The 25,522-nt window shown below is 37.2% G+C and overlaps 1 protein-coding gene across 10 annotated transcripts in view; it reads right to left on the bottom strand.

Moving 5' to 3' along the window:
* Window positions 1-25,522, bottom strand: part of KIF16B (kinesin family member 16B) — a 140,573-nt gene that overhangs the window by 60,805 nt on the left and 54,246 nt on the right. For 7 of the 10 annotated variants that reach the window (XM_042461777.1, XM_042461795.1, XM_042461823.1 and 4 more), the window contains exons 13-19: window positions 15,101-15,220; window positions 14,577-14,628; window positions 13,235-13,372; window positions 3,957-4,039; window positions 3,614-3,702; window positions 765-797; window positions 484-537 (exon numbers count right to left, since the gene is read on the bottom strand). In XM_042461777.1, coding sequence (XP_042317711.1) covers window positions 484-537; window positions 765-797; window positions 3,614-3,702; window positions 3,957-4,039; window positions 13,235-13,372; window positions 14,577-14,628; window positions 15,101-15,220 — 569 coding nt within the window. Of the gene's footprint in view, window positions 1-483; window positions 538-764; window positions 798-3,613; window positions 3,703-3,956; window positions 4,040-4,995; window positions 5,065-13,234; window positions 13,373-14,576; window positions 14,629-15,100; window positions 15,221-25,522 lie in introns of those variants that run through there. The other 3 variants (XM_042461785.1, XM_042461805.1, XM_042461822.1) reach the window with 2 other exon arrangements.

Below are 25,522 nucleotides of genomic sequence, written 5' to 3'. Positions count from 1 at the left end.
ATTCAGCCAAAAGGAATCCAGTGGATCAAAAGTCTTCTGCTGACAAAATGAGCCAAAATAGTGGAGCAACAATATCTGTGCTTCTGGTTTGGGCATATGGAGCTCATTTCTCTATATTAAGTCTCCGTCTTTTACAGCACTCCCCTTAAATTCAATGTTGTTTACTGAAAGTTAAGAAGTTATACTGAATTTTGAACATAGTTTTTTCTATCCTTGATGAGACACAGATTTCTTATAGCCTACTGGAGGTACCAAGACAATGGGTTTTGAACATAGCACCACACTAGAAAACCACTGTAAAGCCTGGGGCCAGTATTAATACAATAAAATAAGTTCCTTATAATAAATACTCTGTCTGTTTTGTTTTCCATTTCCCTAAGATTTAACCTGTCAATAAAATATTCCAGAAAAGAAAATAATGAAGTTCACTTTTTAAAAATCACTTTCTCAGCTACTTTACAGTCAAACATTCCTGACAATTACCTTTTACTTTCTAGTTTTTCAAGTTCCTCTCGTTGTTGTCTCTCAAATTCCAATCTGTTGGGAAAAGCAGTATTACATTTTTTTTAAAAAAAAATGCTGATTAATAATTATAACTGCCATTTCATAATTTAATATATTCAATTCAAAACATTAGCTCTTTAAATTTAATTTATATTACAACACAGCAACATTAAACAGGACAGATGAATGATTAGCACTTCCTTTGCAAGTTAGATACATGCAGATATAGCAATCAATATAAAGAATTTTAGTTTCTCTACCTGAGACAGATTGGTCCTTTTACAGGGAAAAGGCTGCCAGAGGAGGTAGACAGAAATAAAGTAATCAGTTAAGCAAAGAGTTCACAGAAGTAAGATTACAGGAAAAAAACCACCAACATCCAAAGAACAGAATATGTACAAACGCACACATATACAGTACGTTGATGCTAATGTGAGTGGAAGGCACTTCATCTAAGACAATGCATTCTGCTGTATTCCCCTTCAGTCCCATTCTCCCCAATAGTGCTGTGGCTGCATGGTCGTGCCACCATTTGGGACAATAGGACTTGAGCATCTGCAGATTTTAGTATCTGTGTGTATGTGGGGGGGAGGTCTGGAATGGATCGCCTATAGACACCGAGGGCGGACTGTATACAGTGGTACCTCGGGATACGAAATACCCAGGTTACGAAATTTCCGGGATACGAAAAAATCCCATAGGAAATAATTGTTCCGGGTTACGAATGTTTTTTCGGGTTACGAAAAAAATTTTGGTGCTTTTTTCGGCTTTTTCGCACGAAATCGCGGCTTTTCCCCATTAGCGCCTATGGCATTTCGGCTTGCGAATGCTTTTCAGGTTACGAAAGCGGCCGCGGAACGAATTAATTTTGTAACCCGAGGCACCACTGTATGTTGTTTTAAATTAATTTACAGACTCTTTAATTGTATTTTTAACACTCTATCTTCAGACTTTTCGCTCTATTTTGCTTTAACTTTAATGGTGTCCTCGATACCATTTCAGGAGAGAAGCAGAACAGCAATACAATATGACACAATATGTTTTCCCATTGCAAGCTATTCCCTTGTCTGAGGGGAAGGGCAATAGGTTTTCTCTTTGACAAGTTGTATCGATAGCGTATTAGACTGTGCACACTGTTCAGATTTTAACATCACAGATTATTTTCAAAGTACCACAGAATTCTCCATGATATTTAGGATCAGATTTTTAAATGGCTCTCCACACAGCAGCTGTCTGCGCAGGGAGTTACAGCTGCATGGAGGAGGTACTATGTGGCTCCACAATAGGGAAACAACTTTCTTTATAGTGGTTGAAACTGACCACCAGTAATTTAAAAAGAAGCCAGGATTATTATTTTCTACTACTACTACTACTACTACTACTACTACTATTTTAAAGAACACATATGAATTTTCTCTAAAAATAGTTCCTCTGTTACACTTTGAAAAACTGAATACCAGAAGAAAATTGAATAAAATTTTCACTGGTCTTCCCAATGAGGTTTTAGGACACCCATCTTTAAACCTGTGAATGAAAATGTATGAATATTTTTCCATCTCTAAATGGGAGCACTGTGTATTTGACATGAAAGCAAAGAGATTGTAGGGAAGTGCCTGATGGAAAAGTTCACTAGAAAGTGGAAACAAAAGGCATCATCTAGAAAAAGTGAGAGCTGATGAATGTGAAGATTTACATGCTTGAAAAAGCCTGCAATTCAATAAAGCTTTTTAGGATATAAGTAATAAACAAACAAATGAAAGATTAAAATAAATAAAGATTTTAGGAGCAAGGTGAAACAGAAGCCATAGACTGGTGTCTGTGTGAGAGATGTAGTAGGATCAATCAGTCACAGCCCCCTTTTAAAGTGGTTGAAGACAGCAAGACTAGAGCAAGTTAGCACATTTTTTCCTTCATTCCCCCCCCCCACCAAGACAATAAATATGAAGCTAGAGAAGAGATAGCAAGACTTGACATTTTATTGTCTGTTTATTACTGCTCTAAACACACTCACACAAATACACAATTGGAATAATTCATCATGAGGATATAATCAGAAATAGGTATGTATGCAAGAGCGCGCATATACACATACACTACACAGTGGAGATAAAAATGCACATTAAACAGAAGCAAATTAAAGATAGAGCTGTGTTAGTCTGGAGCAGAGATGTGATAAGAACAGAACTGAGAAATTAACTAATTTGTTGTAGTACTAACTTTAAGGAGCAGTGCTGATCAAAGCCTCATTTCACTGCTGCATTGAAGCTTGTCAATCAATGAATAGACAGAATAGTCAGCACTGACAACAATAATCACCCATTAGAGAGAAGAAAGAAAGGCTCCCTGGGATCCACTCTGCCCACTCCCAGTTCCTGCATTCCCCAAAGAAGGGACTGATATTATTGGGACTGACACTGCCACACCTAACTTCTTTCAGCAGCTATTGAATGGTGTGATGGTCATAGACAGACATGGAGGTTTCTGTAACTGACTTCTGTCTTTGAAATTCTATTACTTCTACTTCTGGTGCTTCTAATTCTATATAAACAACAACTGATGTGTTGCAAATGTACTGAATAAAGAAGCATAAGTAATTAATTTATTTTATTTATTTTTAAAATGTATTTAATAACAAAGCTTTAGAGGGCCTTAAGTATTTGAATAGATGCACAAAGTAATATAAAAACTTTCTCTTTCTAAACAAGTCCAATTCTTTATAGTTTTCTGTGCATTTCTTCCTAATAATTGTTCACGTGTCCTCAAAACCCTTGAAAATAAAGGTACATCTATTGACATGTTGACTCTGAGCAATTTTGCTAACATTCACTATTCACAGTAGTGAAACTAGTGCAAGATAGATGCAGCATCCCTATGTTAAACAGAACACTCCGACCTCTTTCTCTGATCATCCCAAACTTTATTTATTCATATTGTTTAATATATATAGTTTGATTTTTACAAGCATAAACAGGCAGCAATACTGTCAGGAAATTCTTTTCAAATATCTGCTTTAACACACATATAGACACACACACACACACACTTATGCTTATACATCATCAGTATCCCCCCCCCCCCCAAAAAAAAGTACTATTTAGAATATATTCACCCAGGATTATACAGCATGACCGCTGAGAGATTTTCACAAGATTTTGAAAGATCTGACATGGACAAACTGAAGGAAGAAAGTAGTCCACTCTAAAAAGAAAACAGAAGATTCAACAATTATTTTGTTGTTATGTGTCTTCATATAGTTGGTCTCCAGAATCATAATTTGATGTTCAATCACTACACCATGCTTATTTACTAATATTAAAAATATTAGTAACTAATAAACATAACTATTTGCATCCAAAACATGTTTTAATTTCAATGATAATTAAGGCAAAAGGTCCTACTAACTCAATGCATTAGTTACACGTAATGTTTTCTTCCCACGTTTTTAATCTCACCTTTCTTTTTTCCCTCAGTTTGGCTGCTTCCTTGGGATGATTGAAGCGAAACATATTTGTTCTCCCAAGTAATATTACAGCACCTAGTAAGAATTGCATAGTATCATTGAAGACATAAATACAGCAAAGGCATCCCTTTTGGGGGTAAATTCTGACAAAACACATTTATGGATAAAAATGGATGAAATATATGACCCAGATGGTTATGATACAGAAAAAGCAACTTATTGATAGTAAGAATTATTTCACAATACTTTTCTTACATATCTCTTCAAGATTTTCACAGTGATATAAGTGGAATAAAGTGTGTTTCAGTCAGCAAAGCCATTTTACCTTTCTAAAACGTTTTCATTATTTTCAACAAATGAAACATAGTGGCAATGAAAAGAATATTCACCATTATTCAATTCCTGGCTGAAAAATGGATTTACTGATGTTCAAGAAACCGAATCCAGAAGAATAACATAGTGGTGAAAATTTTGTCCCATTTTTTCCTCAGTATTCACAAATCCTGCTATGTTTCAGAAAATTATTCTATGCAGGAATAAAGGCAAAGAAACACAATTTCCTGGTAACTATGTATTTTTTGATGGACAAGGTGTAATCTTGTCCCCTGCCCAAAGAGCGGCTATCAGGAAGCAGTGTTCATTAGGGAGAAAAAAACATATTTTTTCTGCAAAAGAGGTTTTTGTGTTTCCAGGTAGCACCTTCGCACTCTGCTATTTGTCTGTCCAGACTGATATCATAAAGACCTCAGGGTCTTCGTATGTTGTATCAACTATCCATACTGCCCAAGATCTCTTTAAATGGGAATATTGGGTATACATCCTAATGGTATGCAATGGTATCCTATTGGAATGCAAAGCCTATGTAGATGTCATAATTTTCTTATTAAGGGGGAGAAGTGACATTAACATCTTTAAAGGAAGTAGTGATTAAACTACTCATGAAAAAGAAAATCTAACTTAGAAGATAAAAACAACATCCCCTTTTTTTGTCAATGTGTTCATATGAGTGTCTGCCAAACATCTCCAGATACCTTTATGACTGTCTTGAATTTGGCTTCAGAACTGGTTTTGGTACAGAAATAAATTTGGCCACTCTGTAGCATGATCTTTAGTAAAAGGTCAATTCCAGCAACATCTTAAACAAAACAAAACAAACAAACAAACAACAATGACGTATGACTGTTTCCAAATCTTATTGTCAAGTAAAGACAAGTGTTGATGATATCCAGAAGAATACTAGACTTAGGTTTTAGGAGAAGATATTGTACTCACTCTCAAAGCACTCATTAATCTATGTATCAGGAGCTAGATACAAGTACAATTAACAATTACGTGAGCGTGTAACTAATTTCTAAGCCGCTAAAGTCAGGGAAGGGACAGGTGACAGACATTTTTCTGATAATGAAGAGTACACGTGCCATGCATTTGCTGTTTTAAAGATATGGTGCTGGAGGCATCCATTTGGAAAGCAGTGCATTACATCATATTCAGCTGAATAAATGAGGACACCGACATGAAATATTTCTCTCAGATAATATCATACCACCTGAATTACTTTATAATTGGAACAAAACTTGCAAAAGACTATGTTCACAGTTAAAATGCCACACTCTAAAACAGGCTAATACTGGCAGGCAAATACACGGGGCCACAATCCTTATCATTCCTCCATCTACAAAATGACATATGACATTCAAGTGATGAAAGGAGAAAAACACCAATATAATAGGACAAATTTTCCCAAGCTGTGTCCATCCCTTGGGATGCACAGGTATGGAGAGATCATAACTGCAGATGAATATAATATTTGGCCAGGATGTATGGGAAGGATATCGCATAGACAAATGTAAATGAAAGACTCATTCTTTCAACAACAACAACAACAAAACTCAGAAAATAATGCCCAAACCAAATATTTAGACATCGCTTCAAAGGAAAATGAGTGACATCAAATTCTCTGGCCAGAGCTGCATAAAACACAAAACCAGGGAACTATGGGAATCCTAATTTCTGGTTAAGAGAAGCACCTCAAAGTGAGAAAGACAAACTAGATTACAGCGCTTCACTGTCCTCCACTGTTTGCTTGGAGTGGGTTGGAAGACACTGTAGAAGTGGAGAACAGAACAGAATTCTGGAGGGCAGGAGGAAATTCACACATGGGATTTCAACTTCACTAATTTTACTCTTTCTGGTGCCAAAGTGCAGTTCCAGCCCATATCTTGAGTTTGATCTGACTGTTCCAAACAACAGCAGATGCTTCTATGTGAGTCAACTTTCTGTGTTTTGCTTTAATTACTCTTGGAAAGGTTCAAGCGGTTTTCCTGACTTGGCGAGCTACAACAATGCTCTGGAGGCTCCTGTTACAAACTAGACACCATGCTGTAAATATCATAAAATGTCATGTGCACTGGAAAGACTGCAATCTAAATTATTATGTAGGGCAAAAGAGGCTGCTAAAGGATGCATTATTCATCTTCCTAAAGATGAGTACTGATTGCAAGTGGGCTGGAACAAGACTTGCAATCTCAAATCAACACTGCCAATTAAGAACTTCCAGTGTAGTATCATGGTAAATTTTATCGATCCACTTTGACTTTTGAAGATGCCAACACTTTTAGTAGTTTTCTGATACTAAATCTTATGGATCAAAGTAAAAGCCACACAAAAAACACAATTTCAGTACAACATGGCTTACAAAACTTTTCTTGAAATACTTGCATCACAGCCCCTCCCTCCCTTTTTTCCCCCCTGGTAGCTTGCCCAATTTGCCATGGAAATTAAAATTTAATAAAGGTTTGTGAAACGAATATGCTTTGCAGACTATGCCAAATTGCTTCTTAAGCAGAATCTAGTGTTTTCTTTCTTTCAATTCAAAATTATGCTAACATTGCGTATTGCACTTTATCGCACTCTAATCTTAAAGAAGATTTACTGTTCATAAAACTTTATGCTGCAAAGCTATTTCAATACTATCACTGTAATTTATGTGTTGCACCAGGTTGGCCTTCCGTTCCATTGGAATACCTTTTTTTTATGAAACAATAGGGAAAGAGTCCCAGCTGGTTATAATTCCACCCAGTAACACAGTAAAATAGTTTTTTCTTTTAACCCTTTCATATCCTCATTATTTTTCAAAGCTCTATCTCACCCTTTGTGCTAGCTGGAAAGTTAAATTTATTGTTTTCTTTTTAAAAATCTCAGGGAATGATTTAAGTACTCTCACTCAAGTTTTTGCAAGCAATAGTAAAAGGCACAGCTAAATGACACATTCATACTGCAGTCCTATAAAGATTCATACAAATGCTTTACCAAGCGTACAGGACGTTTCAGACTTTAGAGTGATTTTGTGACTAAAGCCCATATGTCTTTAACAATAATAAGGTTGAGCTTTATTTATTTATTTACACTACAAACAAGTCAATTCTAAAGAGACTTAACAGTTTGTGAGAATAGACTGTGGAACTGTAGAACTTCACAGTACTTCCAGCTTTTCTTATTCAACAAATCAAAAAGGCAACTCCCTTCTGGTTAGAGTCAGCTCTGAAACACATAAGGGAGTTCAAGTTCAATGTTAATCTCGTGGGGCCAAACGAGATAAGATGCAAACTATGTGAATGCAATTAATTTATACTTTGATATGTAAATAGCAGCCAAGGGAAATCCCAAGCAGTGCTTTGGAAGAAAAAGAGAAGAAGTTAACCTTTTTCTGTCATAACCCAGACAAAAATCACCCCTCTAAAACTGTTTGAGAAGATGTCCATTAATTCTTCAGGGATTTTGCAGGGACTTGCCCCTCCCTGCCCAGCCACTTGCCTCCCTGTCATGTGCTAGCAGCTCCTTGGTCTTCCCCTTGGTTGCTATTTACATAACATAAAATATGCAGATTAACTGTTTCCATACAAGTATAGTCCGCTCTTGCCATATGTGGGGAATCCATTCTGGATCCCCCGCGTAAAGCAAATTTATTGTATGCTGGAGTCCCATTTATTTGAATAATGATGCGCTCCCTCTGGCATGTGCGCCATTTTGTCCCTTGCCACTTGCCGTCCATGTAAGCTTAAGTCTGTGTATGGCAAGGACACGTATACCGAGGGCGGACTGTAACTTCACATCTAGTTGGGCTCTTAGGAAATAAAATGTTAGTCTGTCAATCATTTATTGTATTTGACTAAAAGCCATTGCAATCCAGGAGAGAAAAACCACAAATAAAATCCAGTTAAAAAAAAAAGATATACCTATACATATATTACATTTCTATCCATAGAAATATATTAGTGAATCCCTTGCACAGTTTATAGCAATATCTTACAAATAGTTAGGACATAAACTTTTCACAGCTTTAGCAAATAAGGCTGTTTTATGAGTAATAGTAACCAGCAGATTTTCATCTAAGAGCTCCCTCCTTACATGGAAGCCAATATCTAACCCAAAAATCTCTTCCTAGGATTTTGATGAAGCTGGCAATAAAGTAAATAGTGAGAGATGTCATCTACCTCATCCACTCCACAGATGCAAAACCTTAGGTTTCTCGGGATTTTTCTATATCTACCATCCAAGACAGATGTTGACAAAATTTGAAAATGTAGTTCTATAAATGCCATTCTGAAAGAGGCAAATGTAAGGGTTTCTAAGTGTATTAAGTTCTTACATTATTTGATTTCAACAAATGGTACAAGTGGGAGAAATTTGAAGATTTGATTAAAGCTAAGGCCTGCTCATTATTCCACTTACAAATCCAGTCCCTCGGCTTATTTTTTACTTCAGAAAAAATAAAAATATTTGTTCAAAGATTTCCAGAAGTTAGTAAGTCTTGAACTAGCTTAGCCCAGTCACCTTTATTCCATTGTTTGCCTAAACAGAGATTGTGGGGACAATCATCTGACATTTCCAAGACCCTCTTGTAATATAAAAGTGCAGCCATCTCAACCATAGTTTTTACAAATACTGGCCCCATCTCTATTCTGAGAAATGGGGCTGGGGTCCTTGGAGGTACTGCCAACAGGCACCTCAAGAACTTATTTTGACATATCTCTAAGTCATGCAATTTATTATGATTAATCCACCAGATCTCAATGGCATATTGCATGTGAGCAGTTACCTTTCCTAACAACACTTTTAATGCTGGGATTACTAACCTGCTGCCTTTAGAATAGAAACATTTCTATCCGGACTGCTTTGCTGTTATTTTGATATTTTGTAAATGAGTCTTCCAAGAATTTTTGTCCTCAAAATATACCCCCAGGTACTTAAAGGAGGAAACCTGTTCTATCTTATTATTACCAATCTTCCAATCAAATTTAGGTGATCATTTGCCAAAGACAATCACCTTTGATTTAGCATAGTTTATTCTAAGTTGTTCTATTTAGCACAATTCATAAAGTTTATTTAAAATTCTCTTCAACCCAATTTTATTCATAGACAATAGTACAATATCATCAGAATATATCAGTATAGCGGTTTTACGATTCCTTATTGAGGGATGGAAATGATAAAGACATTTTGCTAAAGAGACAATATTATTGATATAAAGGTTAAATAGGAGGGGTGCTAACAAACAGCCTTGTCTGACTCCTTTTGTTGTATTAATTTCCTCCAACATTCTATCTGTATTAATCCTTACCCTCATAGTTGTACTGATGTATAATTCCTGAATTAGTAGTAACAACATCTTATCTATATTAGTCCTGCCAAGCTTATCCCACAGTTGAGTCCTAGTGATAGTAACAAAAACTTAGGGGAAATCGATAAACGCAGTAAACAGTCATTTGGAAGGACCACTAGTGTATTTGTGAATTAACTGGTGTAACACAAAGATCTTATATCCTTTGACAATATTCTGATGTAATTCTGAAAGGTAAGAACAATTTAGATGTTCCTGGACTGATCCCAAGCCCACATCAGACTCTCCAAAAATCTCCTTTTTCCTTTCCCCCCCTCTCTTTCATTTGCAAACCCAAGGAGTTTTTACAGTTTGCAAGGCTTCTGATGGTATTCAATGATACACTCGCAGAGTAAACAAGCAGTCAGCAAAAGGCTGGATAGTGTCTTGTGTGCAAAACGAACAAGCTGGAACGAAAACCCCTCCAATAAGGACTGTACCAAATTAAAACAAATAAAAGCTAAACCAGATAAACAACTAGCAAATTAAAACCTTAAAAACATAAATACTTGATAAAACCTTGTTAGAACATAGAAAATGACAGAGCTCTTTAGATCACTCCCTATCTTGTCACTACATTTTTTCCTAGTCCCGAAAGAAAATGTAAATATTGTTACCTGATTTTTTTATGTGGCAGATAACCAAACAGAAATAAAGGTAATTTCAAAAGTAATTCTTTACCATGACCTCACACAGCCCCATACTTGTGCACTTCCCACCTCCTTCCATTCTCTTCCATATTCTCTCACTTCCAATTAGCAACAAAACACAGTCTGGTATTCATCTGAACTGCCAGTTGCTTCCTGATCTCCCAAGTAGCTTTCGGAACCTAGTTTCAAGTGGTTTTAAAATTTAACCTAGGGTAGCATTAACTTTGGGGCAAGCTTCCATTATTTATGCTAAAGGGCATTTTTGGGGTGGGGGGTGGGGGTAGATCTAGAACCAAAGTCCATGTGCTTTAATCTCTTTGTCCTGGTGTGTTTGGGGCCAAATTTATACCACCCTTGAGTGTAGTCAATCCTGCATGCTTTTTGTTCACAGGACCTTCAAGTCACTTCCATTTCAGTGGTGCTACATTATCATATGCTGAACTCAACTATTTGTCTGGGAAACTCAATGACTCTCTCAGTTTGGATACGCAACTACAATATCAGGCTTGTCAATACCAGGACTTTTGGCAGGGGTCTTTGGAATTTTAAGAAAGCTGGCCTTTAGGTGGAAATGGTGAGATTGTTATGAGATGCTGACTTTAAGCATAATCATCTGCTCCTTTTTTAGACAAGCTACAAGTCAATAGCACTTTCCTAGGTTGTCCTGGAAAGAGTTACTTTGCCTCCTTTCCTTGCCTCAGCTCCCTACATTTCCTTGTTTCTCTATGTGCTTCTTATTTTGTTTGGGCAAGTTAGGATCCAAGGAGAGACTTTTAGTGCTCTTAATTTATTTTTATTTATGTATTTTTGGGGATTATTCTCAGAGGTACACTGTGGTCCCCAGTCCTATCCGGAGCAAGGCTGAACTGGATGTGTACAAACTAATATGGTCAACAGAAATGTCTTTCCCATCCCTCCATATACCCTCTGAATTTATTTCACTGTCTCTCTCAAAATCTATTCATTCTTCTTGTCACTTGGCTGATCATACGCAAATGAAACTCAATGTCTCCCTGCTTTCAATTACCCAGACATTTTCCCTATCCCCCAGCCCATGCTCCTTATTTGGTGATCCATAATTCTTGTCCTCTTTCTTCTCTTACTCTGTCACTGTTATCAGGAACTGTCTGCTGGTCCTGCGCTTAGTTAGCATGCTAATCAATCTTTTCTTTAAAAAAAAAAAAACAAGACCTGAAAACATGTATATATAGCAACTATACTTTCATTACTAGCTTTCTTAAATTATATTTCACTCCCTTTTGTCAAATAATAGTTTACAATCTACTATGCATGCATGTTTCTGCATTTGTTTAGTACACGTTTATGTGTGAGCTTGTATGCCCACATGACGGACATTCAGCAACAGTTCATCAATAATAAAAACATAGTAAAATTAAAATCCTGCACACAATTCTGTTGTATTAAGAGATATGTTAATGCCAACTCACAAATATGTGCAGTTAATTTGGATGAAGACGTGCTAATCAATTACAAGATTCACTCCTCACAACCCTTTTGGAGAGTCTTAAAATATTAACACATAACACTAATTAGCAAGTGGCAATTTAAAAATGAATTGACATACTTAAACACAAAAGGAGCTAATCAGAAATACCTGAAAGCAGGTATCCTGTGTTTTCAGACTGTAAGATAAAATGCTATTTAGCAAACAGTGTTAAAAATGCATGTTACAAGCTAACATTAAGACATTTCAGTTTGTGAACTGTGATCTGGTGTTCATATAGCTGCCATTTCTCTATCTTTAGGTAGTTGGCCTCAGTTAACTCAAATTGTATGTCAGTGGTAGATAACCTGGTCTGTGCCATTTGTTGTACCATTGCTCCCATCACTTCCAGCTAGCATGCATAATGGCTAGAGATTTGGGGACATAAGGTCCAAAAATCCAAAAGGCATTGAGTTGCCTATAACCTGCTTTATGTAAAATACTCACTTTCAGAGTTTCAGAGAGAAAAAAAGTGGTTTCAGCCTTCCTAATTTAATATACACTAGGTGAAATTTGGTAGATTGGCTAGCAGTATTCACTCTTATTCCAGGCCTACAGACAGTCAGACTTAAAGAAAAGAGTGAATGATAATAAGGTCCTGGGTGTTCTTTCTATCCTCAGAGACAAGACAAGGAGAAAACCTGTTAAAAATAGACAGCTGTCCTCTTAAGTGTCAGCACTCAAACTACTGATCATCACAGATCATCTGGGCATATGCACTTTCAAAGTGGCTTGGTGAAGAAACTAATGAAAGGTCTCACGTTTCCCAGAACAACTGCCTGTGTGTCCTTTGAGAAACCCAGAAACTCAACTAACCTCTACTTCATCTTAACTCTCAAAAGCCACAAGCAGTCTTTGTACTGAAAGGAAGATGGCAGAAGAAAAATGAAGTGTAATCCCCTTCCTTCAAGATAGCAGTGAAAATGAAAAGTTGGATGCTATCACAATGTCAGATTTAGCACAAATATCATGTTGAATTAAATGGTCTTGTCTAAAGTGAGCCTAGGCTAGCAGCCATTTTACCCCGTATCTTCACTCAGTTTCCATTCACTTTCTAGAATGGTGCACTGGCCACATTGAACTCTGGGGAGATCACAACTGAGAGTGATCACCTCTTTCTACACACACACACACACACACACACACACACACACACACACACACAATCTTTCTCATTAAGACATCATCTACACAGCTAAACTAAGACTGGAGCAGACACCCCTAGAATTCTAGAAACTGGACTGAAATTTTTCTATGTAATGTCTAGGTTAGCTGGAGACAATGGAAGATGTGGGCCAAAGATATCAGGCCAACTAATGAATACCTTCTCTTGAACAAAAAGAAAATAGTTCACAAGATGTTTCATAACTATTATGTAGAGAAGAGAAAAAACAGGACGTTATGACTTTTCAATGTAAATGTAAAGGGTAGATTTTTCTTTCTTTCTAGCCAAATACCTTGGTTGAGTTGTGTCGCTTCTGCAATCTGAATTCCATTTACAGAACACTGTGCTCCACTGAGTGGTATTAAATTAACTGTTCCATTCAAGTGTTCAAAGATGCAATGCTCACTTTCCAAGTCGAGGCCATGAAGTACTATAACACACAAACAGATTTTTCTTCTTCAATAATCAGTAAGACTAGCACTTGTGCCTATCATATCACTCTTATCCTAGAATTTAAATCTATTGACTCTTATTCCATTCAATGCAAGGAAAGCTTTGAGATTTAATATCATCTTGCACTGTTGTGTGTATAAATATGAATGTCTGAAAAGAAAGAAAAGATGTACAAGAGTAAACTACATAAGCATCCTCATTTGTCAAGCCTATCAGTACAGAATAGATTAGAATAGTAAAATACTAAAATGCACACATTTTTTCTGTTAACTTAATAATAATTTACAAATGAAGCAAATAAAATAACAGAAGACACTGAGGTACATACGGTCTCAGAAAATGTACCTTTAAAATGGATTAAACAAGTTTTGCTCTATTACAGAGAAAAGCTTGTACAATTATTATTATTATTAACCTTTATTTATAAAGCGCTGTAAATTTACACAAAAAAAATTTCAGTCTCTTCTTATATTCTATACTATACATATTCTCCATTATGAAATAACTGTTTTTATTACCTAAGTCACTCTTGAGGCCAATGCAGCCATACCTCTTATTACTATTAAGACAATGGGCTAGCCAATGGAGGATTTTGAATTGTAAGAAATAAAAAGCCTTGGTTGGTATGCATCATAGTCATTGTAAGTACAGTCACCCCTATGTTTTTGCGGACTTCAAATCCACGTCCCTTGCCCATTTGTGGGTGGCAAACAGAGGGGGACAAAATGGGGCACATGCCCATGGGGCTTGAATATCGTCAATTTTACATTTTCGCAGGGGGGAGGGGAACAGATCCCTCGTGAAAACAGAGGGGCTACTGTATAAGCATAATACAGTACTAAGCACAATTATAGGTATCAGAGAAATTATCAAAACAAAGGACAGGAAAGGGGAAGGAGAATGCACACCATGGTTTGATTCCAATAGCACAACCATTTTAAAAGCTGAACATGTCCAGGCCATCTTGAATTATTTATTAACTAAGCATTCAGCAGTGGCATACTGTGCTTTATATCATACACTTGTTTCACAGGAAAAGAGAACAGCTAGACTTACTAAGGTCCTTTTAAGTTTATGACTCTGAGACTTCTAAGAGCATTGCATAAAAACAGAGTAAGAAATATCTCTCAATTGGTGGGAGAACTCTCCATTAGATTCTTAAGGAAAGACACATTTTTTACCAATATCCTGTTCTGTTGCGGCGTCTTCTCTACCAACATGTGTTTTACCCTCCTATAGAGAAAAAAAAATATTAACCTGGCTTTTATTACTGTACAATAACTGCATTACATGCTATTAGCAATATTCATTGCTGTAAGTTTGAATACTTGAATGAACTGGTTTTTAAAATAATTAATTAAAGAAATTTCAGATTGTTGTAAATTTCTGTTGTTACTGCCTTGTAGTTATATGCTTACTGGGGGGAAAGCACTTTCAAGGTTTTTAACCTATTCAAGCTTACAGCAAAAGTAATGAAAAGTCACTACGCTCAACAAGAATGTCATTCATTTATCACTGACCCTCAGGACAGAAATAAGCAATAGATGACTGATACTTTTATACGAAACAAATTAAGGTGATCTAACAGCTGGTGTCCCATTATGTACAGAGAAATGGTGGGTGCATCACTTATTTCAACAGCAAATTAACAGTGCAATTAAAATTGTCCATTTAGGAACTAGAAAATAGATAAGTATTGAATTACCTTCAAGTGATACAAGATGATACCCGTGCTAAGAAGATCATCATCAATTCCTATTAGGTGCGGAAGCTCAGAGTCTAACACAACGCCAATGCCTTCTTTTCTCAGAGCCAAGGTCTGTTCCTGTAAAAACAAACAACATAAAAATCACTGAAAAATTTCTGCATGAGAATTCTGTTATTCAATATTTTTAAGTGCTTCCTTTGTTTTAACTAAGAGTGACATCACAACAAGAGAAAAACAAGGGGAAAGGGTTCTAATTTTCACCACAGGGGAAAAAAGTACTACTACTACAGTTTAAATCAATAATCGTCCCAACACATAATTTTAATTGTGATTGAAGCCACTCCTTTGTTGGAAAAGATATCTAGCAGTTTGCTAATAAACACATTATTTACAAGTTAAATATATTGCAGCTTTTGGCACTGAGGAATTTGTAGATAAGAATGATCTACCCTGCCACTAATCTCTCCTTCTTCCTTCAACAATCCTTGAGCTCATTAACATCTGATCTATAGCAAGAAATACCATAGGTTGCATGTTGGGATAAAAAATGAAATACAGCATTCTGATGTTTTATACAGTTAGCCCTCCATCTCCATGGATTTCTTATCCATGGATTCAATTATCCGCGGCTTGAAAATATTCACTAAAAATATAAAAAGCCATGCCCCAAAGTAGTTTCTAACGTGCTATAAAACATTAAACTACCTATAAATTTGGCTGGTTTGGCCTTATGACTATTGGCAATTTACAGCTAATACAAACTGATTTAAAAATGATCAAATTGCAGAGAGAAATTAGCAAAACACATAAGAATGTTCTTAGCTGAACACTTAACTGGGGTTGCTATTATAAACACTCACTGCTTTGTTTTCAGAAAATTCTACAAGTTTCAGTCCCCAGCAAATAAAGTTTACAAGACTGACATAGAAAATAAGCATATTAGAAACATTACTGAACAAAGAACTGAATTAGGCTTCTCCAAACCACACAACCCACCAATACAAACCAAACACCAAATAAAAGGCTTCATATATTTTGGGACACTGTTATCTATTAGGACAGCCATAGTCCTGCTAGACATTTTTGCACACCATTAGATTCCACTGACTTCACATGGGCCTGACAGCACAATTTTATATACATTTATCAGAAATAGGTGTTACAAAATTCAGTGAAACGTATTTCCAATTAAGGGTATACAGGATAGCAGCCTAAGTCTGCTAAACATAGGATCTACTGAAAACCAGGGGTAAAGCAAAGTAGTTAAGACACAGTATTTTGTTTAGCAAGAAGGAAGAGAATGGCGGGTTACAGACGGGCAAAAGGGGTGTATTCATGACGTCATGAAGGTAGAGCCTTCAGACGGGCCTTACCTGAATGCCGCCATGAACACGCCCCCCGCACGGCCCAAGCGGGAAGAAGCGGCATTAAAAAGGTGCTGCTTTTTTCCGCTTCTTTTCTGTTTGATGCGCAGCTGCGCATCTCCGTCTGTAAGCTGCTGCACCAGTATGTCAGAATTGCTACGCCGCTAATTTAAGTTGCCCATTTAAAAGCTCCATGTCTGCTGCGTCGCATAATGAGTCGGGGTCCTGGAACATGCGCAGTTTGCAGTCAGGCTTTAATTACAGCGTCAGCTGCCATGCAGGTGTGGAAGCTGCGGCACAGCTGCAGCGCATTTTAAGACTCGTAACCCTAACCCTAACCCTAACCCTAGAGCAACATGTACGCATGCGCTGCTTGGAAAGTTTGGACTTTAAAGTGAACCCCTACACACATTCCTGTGCCATTTTCACCTAACAATAAAAAACGCTAAAACTGTAAATATTTACATATGTACAAGGGAGGTGATGGGGGATGGCAGGGGGACAGCGGTGGCAGCGGAGACAGCTGTGGCTGCGCATTGCAGATTCAGCAGGAGCGCGGGGACCAAAGGAGAGGAGGCATCTATGATGCTGCTGACACTGGCAAAGTGCAAGCGGACAAGGATGCCAACACCAGCTGATCACCAGCTGGCAGGAGACCACCATTGTTCTTGGGCAGAGCGGGGGGAAAAGTTTTAAAGGGGCTTGGGCACTTTAAATGTGCCCATAGGCTTTCTGCCGCCGCTGCTTAGCGCTGCAGCTGCGCAGCTGCGTATCCGCCAGCCGGCAAAGGAAAAAAAAAGCCCCATTTTTGGCCGCCCATGCGGAAGCTGCCTCTCTCTTTGCAGCGTCCTCCGAGGCGGCGGTTTGGAAACTGCGGGTCTGAAACGGCCCCAGGTGAGGAGTCTTCACTGCCCCCCATGTGGAAGCCCTAACACCTGAAGCACGCCCCCGGGGCGGGCGGTCTGGAGGCTCCGTATTCAGCAGAATACACCTCCAAGACGTCTTCTCCTGCCCGTCTGTATCCCGCCTATATCTTATATACACACCGACTGAATATGAAGCAATAATACTTAAGAGGGCCAGCAACATACTAAAGACTGAATAACCAGGCTTTAAAATAAGCCAGTTTTTTTTTCCTCATCTGACTACAAAATAATATTTGTCATGGGAATATTAACTCTAAAGGACATTGGTATTTCATTCAATAAAAGAAAGATGGAAGAGAAACATCCCCAAAGTTGCCATGTCTGAAGAGCTTGCCAAATGCTTACACTAACACTGGGCTGCACCCAATACTGGTTTGGGATAGCACAGGGGAACTTGATCTTTTTGCCAATTCATGATATTCAGTCTCTGCGACATCCTTTTTCCATGCTGCTCCTGAGGTCTGAGAGAAGTTTTAGAATAAAAGAGCCATGACAAGCAGGCTTACATCAGAGGGTGGTGACAGTGAAATCAAGTCTTTTGCTTTGCCTTGTGCAAAATCACCCTCCGGTACAAATCTTTGTGCAGGGGGTCAGAAATTACAACATATTTCCTTGTAGCTGAAACTGTCGTCACCTAACATTTTCTCCTAGAAATAAATCTGTTCATTTTCACTGGATCATATTTCAGTGACATTATACTTAAGTTATGAGTGACTGGAAATTTAACACAAAAATTAGAATGCCCATCAAAAGGTCAAAACACAACAAAAAACATTGCCGTGTTGATCTCAAGTTAAAAGATCAAGTGTTTCCATAAAAAAAACGAATGAAATGGCCTTTAAAAACCCATCGGTTTGATTTTCTGTACCTATACTATAAAATAATTGGTGCTGTTGCTCTCAAATGTCACAAATAATTGGCTGCGGTCAGATAACTATTGATTTTCCAGGTGTCTTTTGTACTTATACAAGCATGCAAATCCAGCTTTGCATTTTAGAACAGTTTATTAAGAGAATCACCTTTTCCAAATGTAAACTATATTAGTTCTGATGTAAAAAAATAAGTTGCAAAATAACCATTTGACTTAGCATGATAACGTTCCAATGAATTCACAATAAGAAGTGCACATAGCATTGTAAATAACAAACGGGAAAGAGAAGTATGCATGATATTTCTCCCCTGACATAAAAGTCCATTTTTCAGTGCTATAGATCCCCAAAAATCTGGGGATATGGAGGGCTGACTCTATATGGCTCGGGTCCAGGCTATCATGACTTGTAAAACCGTGTGACCACAAAATCACACTGGCAGATCTAAAAATGCCTAGAAAGAACATGGGGAGGGGCATGAGTAAGTGAAACTGTGGGTACTGGTCCTATGAATACGGGAGGTCATCAATAGTTTTACTGTAATATGTTTGAACAAAAACTTTTAATATGATTTTGCTCACATGCTTTTAATCTGTATGTTTTAACCTTTGTAAGCAACTCTAAATCCTGGTTATAATTTTAAAAGTGGAATATACAGATATAAAACACTACAATAATCACACCCATAATCATAATAAGGTTAAGTTCCAAACACTTGCACTGTCAAGAAGAAATTAGCAAGTAATATGAAAGGAACTTTAAAAAAAATGCCTATGAAACATTGAGATGCAGTCTGACAGATGACCAGCATTTGCACAAGAGACTGGTCCCCTTTTTAATGCTTTTTCTTCTTGATTACAGATCTCCTGGATTACAATGGTTCCATGTCTTCCCTCATCCAGAGAATTTATTCTTAAAATAAAACTTGGTAATTCTGAATTTCAAAGAACAATAAAACCAGTGTCAGTTTGCCCCAGGTAAGTTGTGCTAAACAGACGGCCCTCCACATTTGCGACTTTGACTATTTGTGGTTTTGATTAATGTGTTCTGTCTAGGAATCTCTAATTCCTCCAGTGCAACTCTGGCAGAAGTTGACTATAGAATTGAGCTGGAGAACCTAAAGGTTCCTAGAGAAAACACTTCTCTAGGCATTTGTAGGTCCTCCAGCATGATTCTTCTGGCAGATGTTGACCATAAGTTACACTGGAGGACCTGGAGATTCCTAGAGAGGTGTTCTCTCATAAAAAGAATAGTAGTTTTTTATTTGCATGTTTTTCACATTCCCACAAGTCCTTCATCCCTAACCCCAGAAAATGTGGAGGGACCATTGTACCTCTTTTAAGCTTCATTTTAAACTCACATATAGGGGTTTTTTTTCCACACATTATACTCCAGGACCTAAATCCAACTATGAGTCCAACTGGACTTAGCCCCAACAACATTAGATGTGCTTTACTATACTTTCAATAGGGAACTACAGCAGATTATATGTGTACCGTACAATCGTCTTTATTTGAATCATATTTTATATTTCTGAGGGTGTACTTAAAGCAACTTGATACAAACTTGGAAAACATATGTGCAGTATCACTTTCATAAGTACTCACCAAGTTACCTAAACAACATGAATTAACAAGTTCCCCAGTTATAAATGGCCCGGCTCGGGTCTTGCAAGCTCAAAGTCATGGTTTGCTTGCTTGAGACAATACACCTATAATGCAATCTTCCTCTTTTCCTACTGCTTCGCACTTTATTATTATTGTGTTTTCCAATGAATCACGATGGTCCAAAACACACTGCAGAAATAATCCAGTTTGAGACTGCTTTAACTGCCCTAGCTCAATGCTAGGGAAGTCTGGGAACTGTAATTCTGTGAAACATTTAGCCATCTCTGTCAGAGGATGTTGATGCCATAATACACTACAGTTTCCAGGATTCCCTAGCACTGAGCCAAACCCGTTAAAGTGATCTCAAACTGGTTTATTTTTGCAGTGTGTTTTGACCACTGTCTCATATATCCCAAGTGAAACAATCTCAGTTTAGTCATCTTGGCTTTTGGAGTTCATGTTCGATTTGATCTAGGGCCCATTTATTTCTTTTTTTTAATCATTCAAGATACCCATATCTCCTCCACCATCACATTTCAAGCAAATTTATTTTCTTCCTGGCAGCTTTCTTCACTGTCCAGGTTTCACAGCCATACTGTATATCTATACTTCTCACTGTGTTTGTAATACGGTCGCTTGAATAATCTAAGCTCTTGACTTTCTGCTCATTCCTCATTTAGAAACTCCAAATCTTACTGCTGCACACTGTAAGGCCAGAAAACAAAAACTTGACAAAAGAAATACACATGTACACGAACATGAAGGGTAGGAATCATCAAATATTCATCATTGTGTATATTAAATCCCAAGGTGGAAATGATTATAAAGACGATGACTAAACTACAGAACAGCACTGCATAATTACAAATCCTATGGGTTAGAGCCAAAGTTGCCCTTGCACAAATGTAGTGAAGTCTCCTGCTAGAAAAAGGGTGGTGGTGTAATTCTGTCTTCCCCTACTGTGCCGTCTCTGATACTGCTCTGCAGGATCCTCTCCAAAACACACTTTTAAGGATCAAGGAAATAGGAGGAATGATAAAAAAAATCCTCTCACTTCCTTCAGCAGGAGTATTGCATGACCTCTGTTCTGCTCATGGAAACAGTATATTGAAGCCTCCACATCACAAATTCATAATTTTATTGCCGAAAGCTTGCTGAATAAGTGAGATTTGGCTTGATTCTCTGTATCTTCGATCGGGCTACTTAATGTAAAATAGTGAACACGGAAGAAAAATGCAATAGCATCTGTGTATGAGTGACAAGGCAATTAATGCCAAAACCGGTTGTGAGGAAGTTATTTTGACATATCTGAAATTCTTATAGAAGTGAAAAGACACTGATTAATTTTATATTAAACTATACTGTGCCCCCCCTCGATCAAGTCCAGCCTCCGTTTTGCTTAGCTTTGGTATCTTATCTATATTGCACTGTTATACTGTATTATAAAGTCTACTTAGACACCCCGCTTAAGAACCTCAATGCACCATACTGTTGCAGTCAATGGAATAGATCCACCCCATATGCCAAGGTCCCCAATACTGTGTAGCACTGGCGAGGGGTGGGGTTGGAAGAATCAAGAAGTATTATAGTGCCAATTAAAACATGCCTATATCTTGACCCAACCAGTACCCTCCAAATCTCTGGAAGAATGGCATGCTTTTGACATTTATTCTTCTTCACAGAGCTATCTATCTATCTATCTATCTATCTATCTATCTATCTATCTATTTGCATGAATGACTCCTAACATTAAGCAATTTTAATATATTTTAACATTTCTGTTCACTTGTGTTATAAATCAGAATAGTCATTTTCATGTTTATGCAGAAAGCAATGCTGTGGAACTGTTGAACACATTGCCACCATTTGATATGAGTGAAGTCTTGGACTGTAGAAGCTGAAAGTATATGTTCTGTCTTCTCATGAGGTGTTCTCCATAAGGAAGTAGCAATGTGTATGGAGCAATTCAGCCTCATCACCACTGCAACATATAGGTTCTCCTTTCTATCTCACTCCATGACAAGTGGCTATAAGAAGTTAACATGAAGCTTATTGCAATTAATGGATTTCAACCATTATCTAAGGACAAACTCTAATAAAGCGGAGAGGTCTCTTTCCATCTCCACAGTTAGTTCTCAGATCTAGCTCTTAGTATTCTGTTTGCTCTCTGTCCTGTATATTTTTGCTCTGGACTCACTTGCTCTGGAGCTAGCCATTCTTAGCCCCACATCAATACCAGGAAAGATTAAAGAGCAACTCATTAAACAGACAGCTTGTAAGCATTTAAATATAAATGCCATAATCACAAAACCACAACATGGGTTTCTCAAAAACAAGTAATGTCAGACTAATCTTATCTCTTTTTTGATAAAATTACCAGCTTGGTAAATGAAGGGAATGCTGTTGATGTAGCATGCCTTGATTTCATTCACGGTTTTGACAAGGTCCTCCATGATATTCTTGCAAACAAGTTAGTTAGGTGGATTAGTAATTGGTTGACTATTCAAACTCAAAGGGTGCTCAGCAATGGCTCTTCATCTTGGAGAGAACTGACCAATGGGGTTCTGTCCAGGCCCAGTGCTATTCAACATCTTTATCAATGACTAACACGAAGGAATAAATTGCATGCTTAACAAATTTGCAAATGACACCAAGTTAGGAGAAGTAGCTAACGCCCCAAAGGACAAGATCAACATTCAAAATGCCCTTAACAGATTAGAAGGCTGGGCCAAAACTAACAAAATTAATTTCAGGAGGGAGAAATATAAGGTACTATACACTATATACTATAGTGTGTTTTTGACCTACAGTAGGTTTCACAGTCTTGGAATTGTGTCAAAGATGCCTAACATAAATTAATTAAAATAATTTCATTCATTTAAAAATATTAAGAGGTACATGTTAAGGCCCTCATAGTATGCATGCCACATTTCAGCTGTCCAGGTTTCAAAGTCTTGGAACTGTAGCAGAGATGGTCTCACATACACATCCTCTGTTATTCACACATCAGTGCTTTGATGTCTTCTCACTGACTACTTTAAAAAGTTAGAAGGCATAGAAACACCCACACTGATGAGATTTCCTAGTCAGATCTATGTTAGAGAGCATGTGTGTCTGTTTTAAGTTATACTATTTTCAACCATCAAAAAAATTCATCAAATAATGTGCAACCAATTAATAAAAGGAGGGAGTACATTACATACATCCTACAATTGAGAAAGGTATACTGAAAAAATACAGGTGATGTCAAAGTAATTCAACCATCAACATGGTTTCATAATGGATGCCAATTTTAAAAGGCAGACGTTGCATGCAACTCAGCCCACATGAACTACTATTGGCATAGTAAAGTTACAATGATATGCAATTAATGATGCCATTCTTTTCAGGGTGGTAACACAGGGGGTATTACCAGTCCATTATAGATTTTATAAAAGTCAGTACTCTTTCCATTATTTATTACTTCTCTTCAACAAATTGCTTGCTAACTTAGCTACATAAATATTGCACATTGTTAACATAGAAGAAAATAATTTTTCACTGTATTGGTGAAGACAATGCTACTTTATGTTCCACAGGTATATCCCATTATAAACCTGTAACTGATAAAAAAGATGTTCCAGAGAACAAGGTTTTGATTTTCAGATATATGGATTAATTTAAAATATATCTTTTAAAATGTAGCATGCAACTGCACAGGCAAAGCTGCCATTAATTTCAGCAGGAGCATTTCCTCAGCATGAATGCAACTTAACACCCATAATCAGAAATCTGCAATTAAGATAGAGTCAGAGCAAAGAATTTTATGGAACAGCATCTGAGCTGGGAGGCATTTGGTCATTCTAATGCCTACAAACTTTTTAAAGGCTGTAAAAAAGGTTTTGCAAAAACGTGGTCATCTGTACCAGACAACAGAGTTTCAATGCTAATATAACAGAAAACAGAGTAACTTCTAATCTAAAAAATCAGAACAATGGCATGGGATGAACATATTTAATTGTTTACATTACATGAACATATTTAGTAGTTTTAAAGGGGGAAAGGGATAAAAGGTGGGTTAAATCTACTTTGCTCCTTCTGTGAGAAGGAAAAATGACATTAAATATTTAAATGAGACCTAAAAAGGAGGATTCACGTTTGCTATATTCTTCTTTCTACTGTTCCCAAACTCATCCTGAGGATTCACTAGCAATCCACAGAAAATCCAGAGAGGATTTTCACGGGGCACAGTGGGCAAGCCAGAGAAAGGGGAACTGGTCAAATTAATCTCCTCACCTATACCAGAAGAATCCTGTAAGCAAAGATGGGGAACTCATGGACCACTAGCTAAAGCTGACCTCCAGTTCTCTCAGTCCTAACCAGCCTGGAAAGAGCGAGGTACAATAGGAATAGTCTAGGTTTCTTCTTTCTGATGCAACAGGAATTTTAGTGACAAGAACAAAGGTTCCCAGGACTCAAGCTACAATGGATTATGTTATGGCAAGTGGAGGCTATCACCTTTTAACAAAGCAAACAAAATTGCTTCCAAGATGGTATCATGACATAGCATCATTTCCATTAAGCCATTAGTCAACTTGCACACACTCGACTCCCTTGTTCTTCAAAATGAATACCATCGAGTGTGTAGGTCCTGATAATTATTTAGGATCATAGAGTCATTAAACCCTTCCTCTACTCTGCTGTTTTTCTACACAAATCACTTCTCAGAAGTTGTTACTTTCATTGGGAGGAGAGTTCCTACTGGCACCAGTAGAAGACTGAAGATAATGATGATGATATTTATTTATATCCCATGCTGGGATTCAGAGCAGCTTACAATATTAAAAAAAACAATACAATTAAAAACATACAAAAATGATATATTAAAATAGATTTAAATTATTACAATATTAAAATAAAATGCATGTTAAAAGCTTCCTTCCCAATGTAAACAGCAGCTTGAAAAGGGGGAAATGCTCCTCCTGTTAATACTTTTGCTCCTGCAAAAGCTACCAATGGAATTTCAATAAGTCACAATGAAAACTAATTAATGCTTCATCTGTTTGTACAAGTGCTTGTGCATTGCAACAAAGATCAGTAGTTTGTATGTGCTTCAGTCAGAATTACATTATCATGTTACAATCTGGATCCATAGCAATGTTTCACAGTTCTTCAAACTGCTATCTAGACAAAACATGAAGCCAGATTATTCCAATTCATTTCCCTTTGATATTTCCAAGGAAGCCTGTATAAAGTGAATTGCTGTATCTGCACTGACATCTAGTGAGGACAAAAATTAACTACAGGCACATTTTGGTAAGTCAAAATCTTTGCTGTTTTCCTCATAACTGAACAATGCAATAAAAATACAATGCAGTCACCATTGATGGCTTCTTTGGATTCATATGCTCTCCCACAGAGCTTCTAAAGACTGAAAAGAAGGTATAGAAAAAAATGAAGAACATAGCTTACAAATTGTGCTTGACAAGACATGTACCATATCTGAAGAGGATACTCCGCCAGTACGTATGTACTGTATAGGCTGAAATGCAAGGACTTAAAAATAGCAGCAAGCAAGAATATACTAGGAAAGGAGACAATGCCTCCTATCAGCAAGAAAGATGTGGTCAGAAGACACAATTATGCTGCAAATTCTGTAATCAGGGAATAATTC

This window comes from Sceloporus undulatus, chromosome 1 (genome assembly GCF_019175285.1).
Source record: "Sceloporus undulatus isolate JIND9_A2432 ecotype Alabama chromosome 1, SceUnd_v1.1, whole genome shotgun sequence".
In the NCBI taxonomy this organism is placed as follows: Eukaryota; Metazoa; Chordata; class Lepidosauria; order Squamata; family Phrynosomatidae; genus Sceloporus; species Sceloporus undulatus.
The sequence above is the reverse complement of the archived record's forward strand: the minus strand, read 5'-3'. Positions and strand labels throughout refer to the sequence as shown.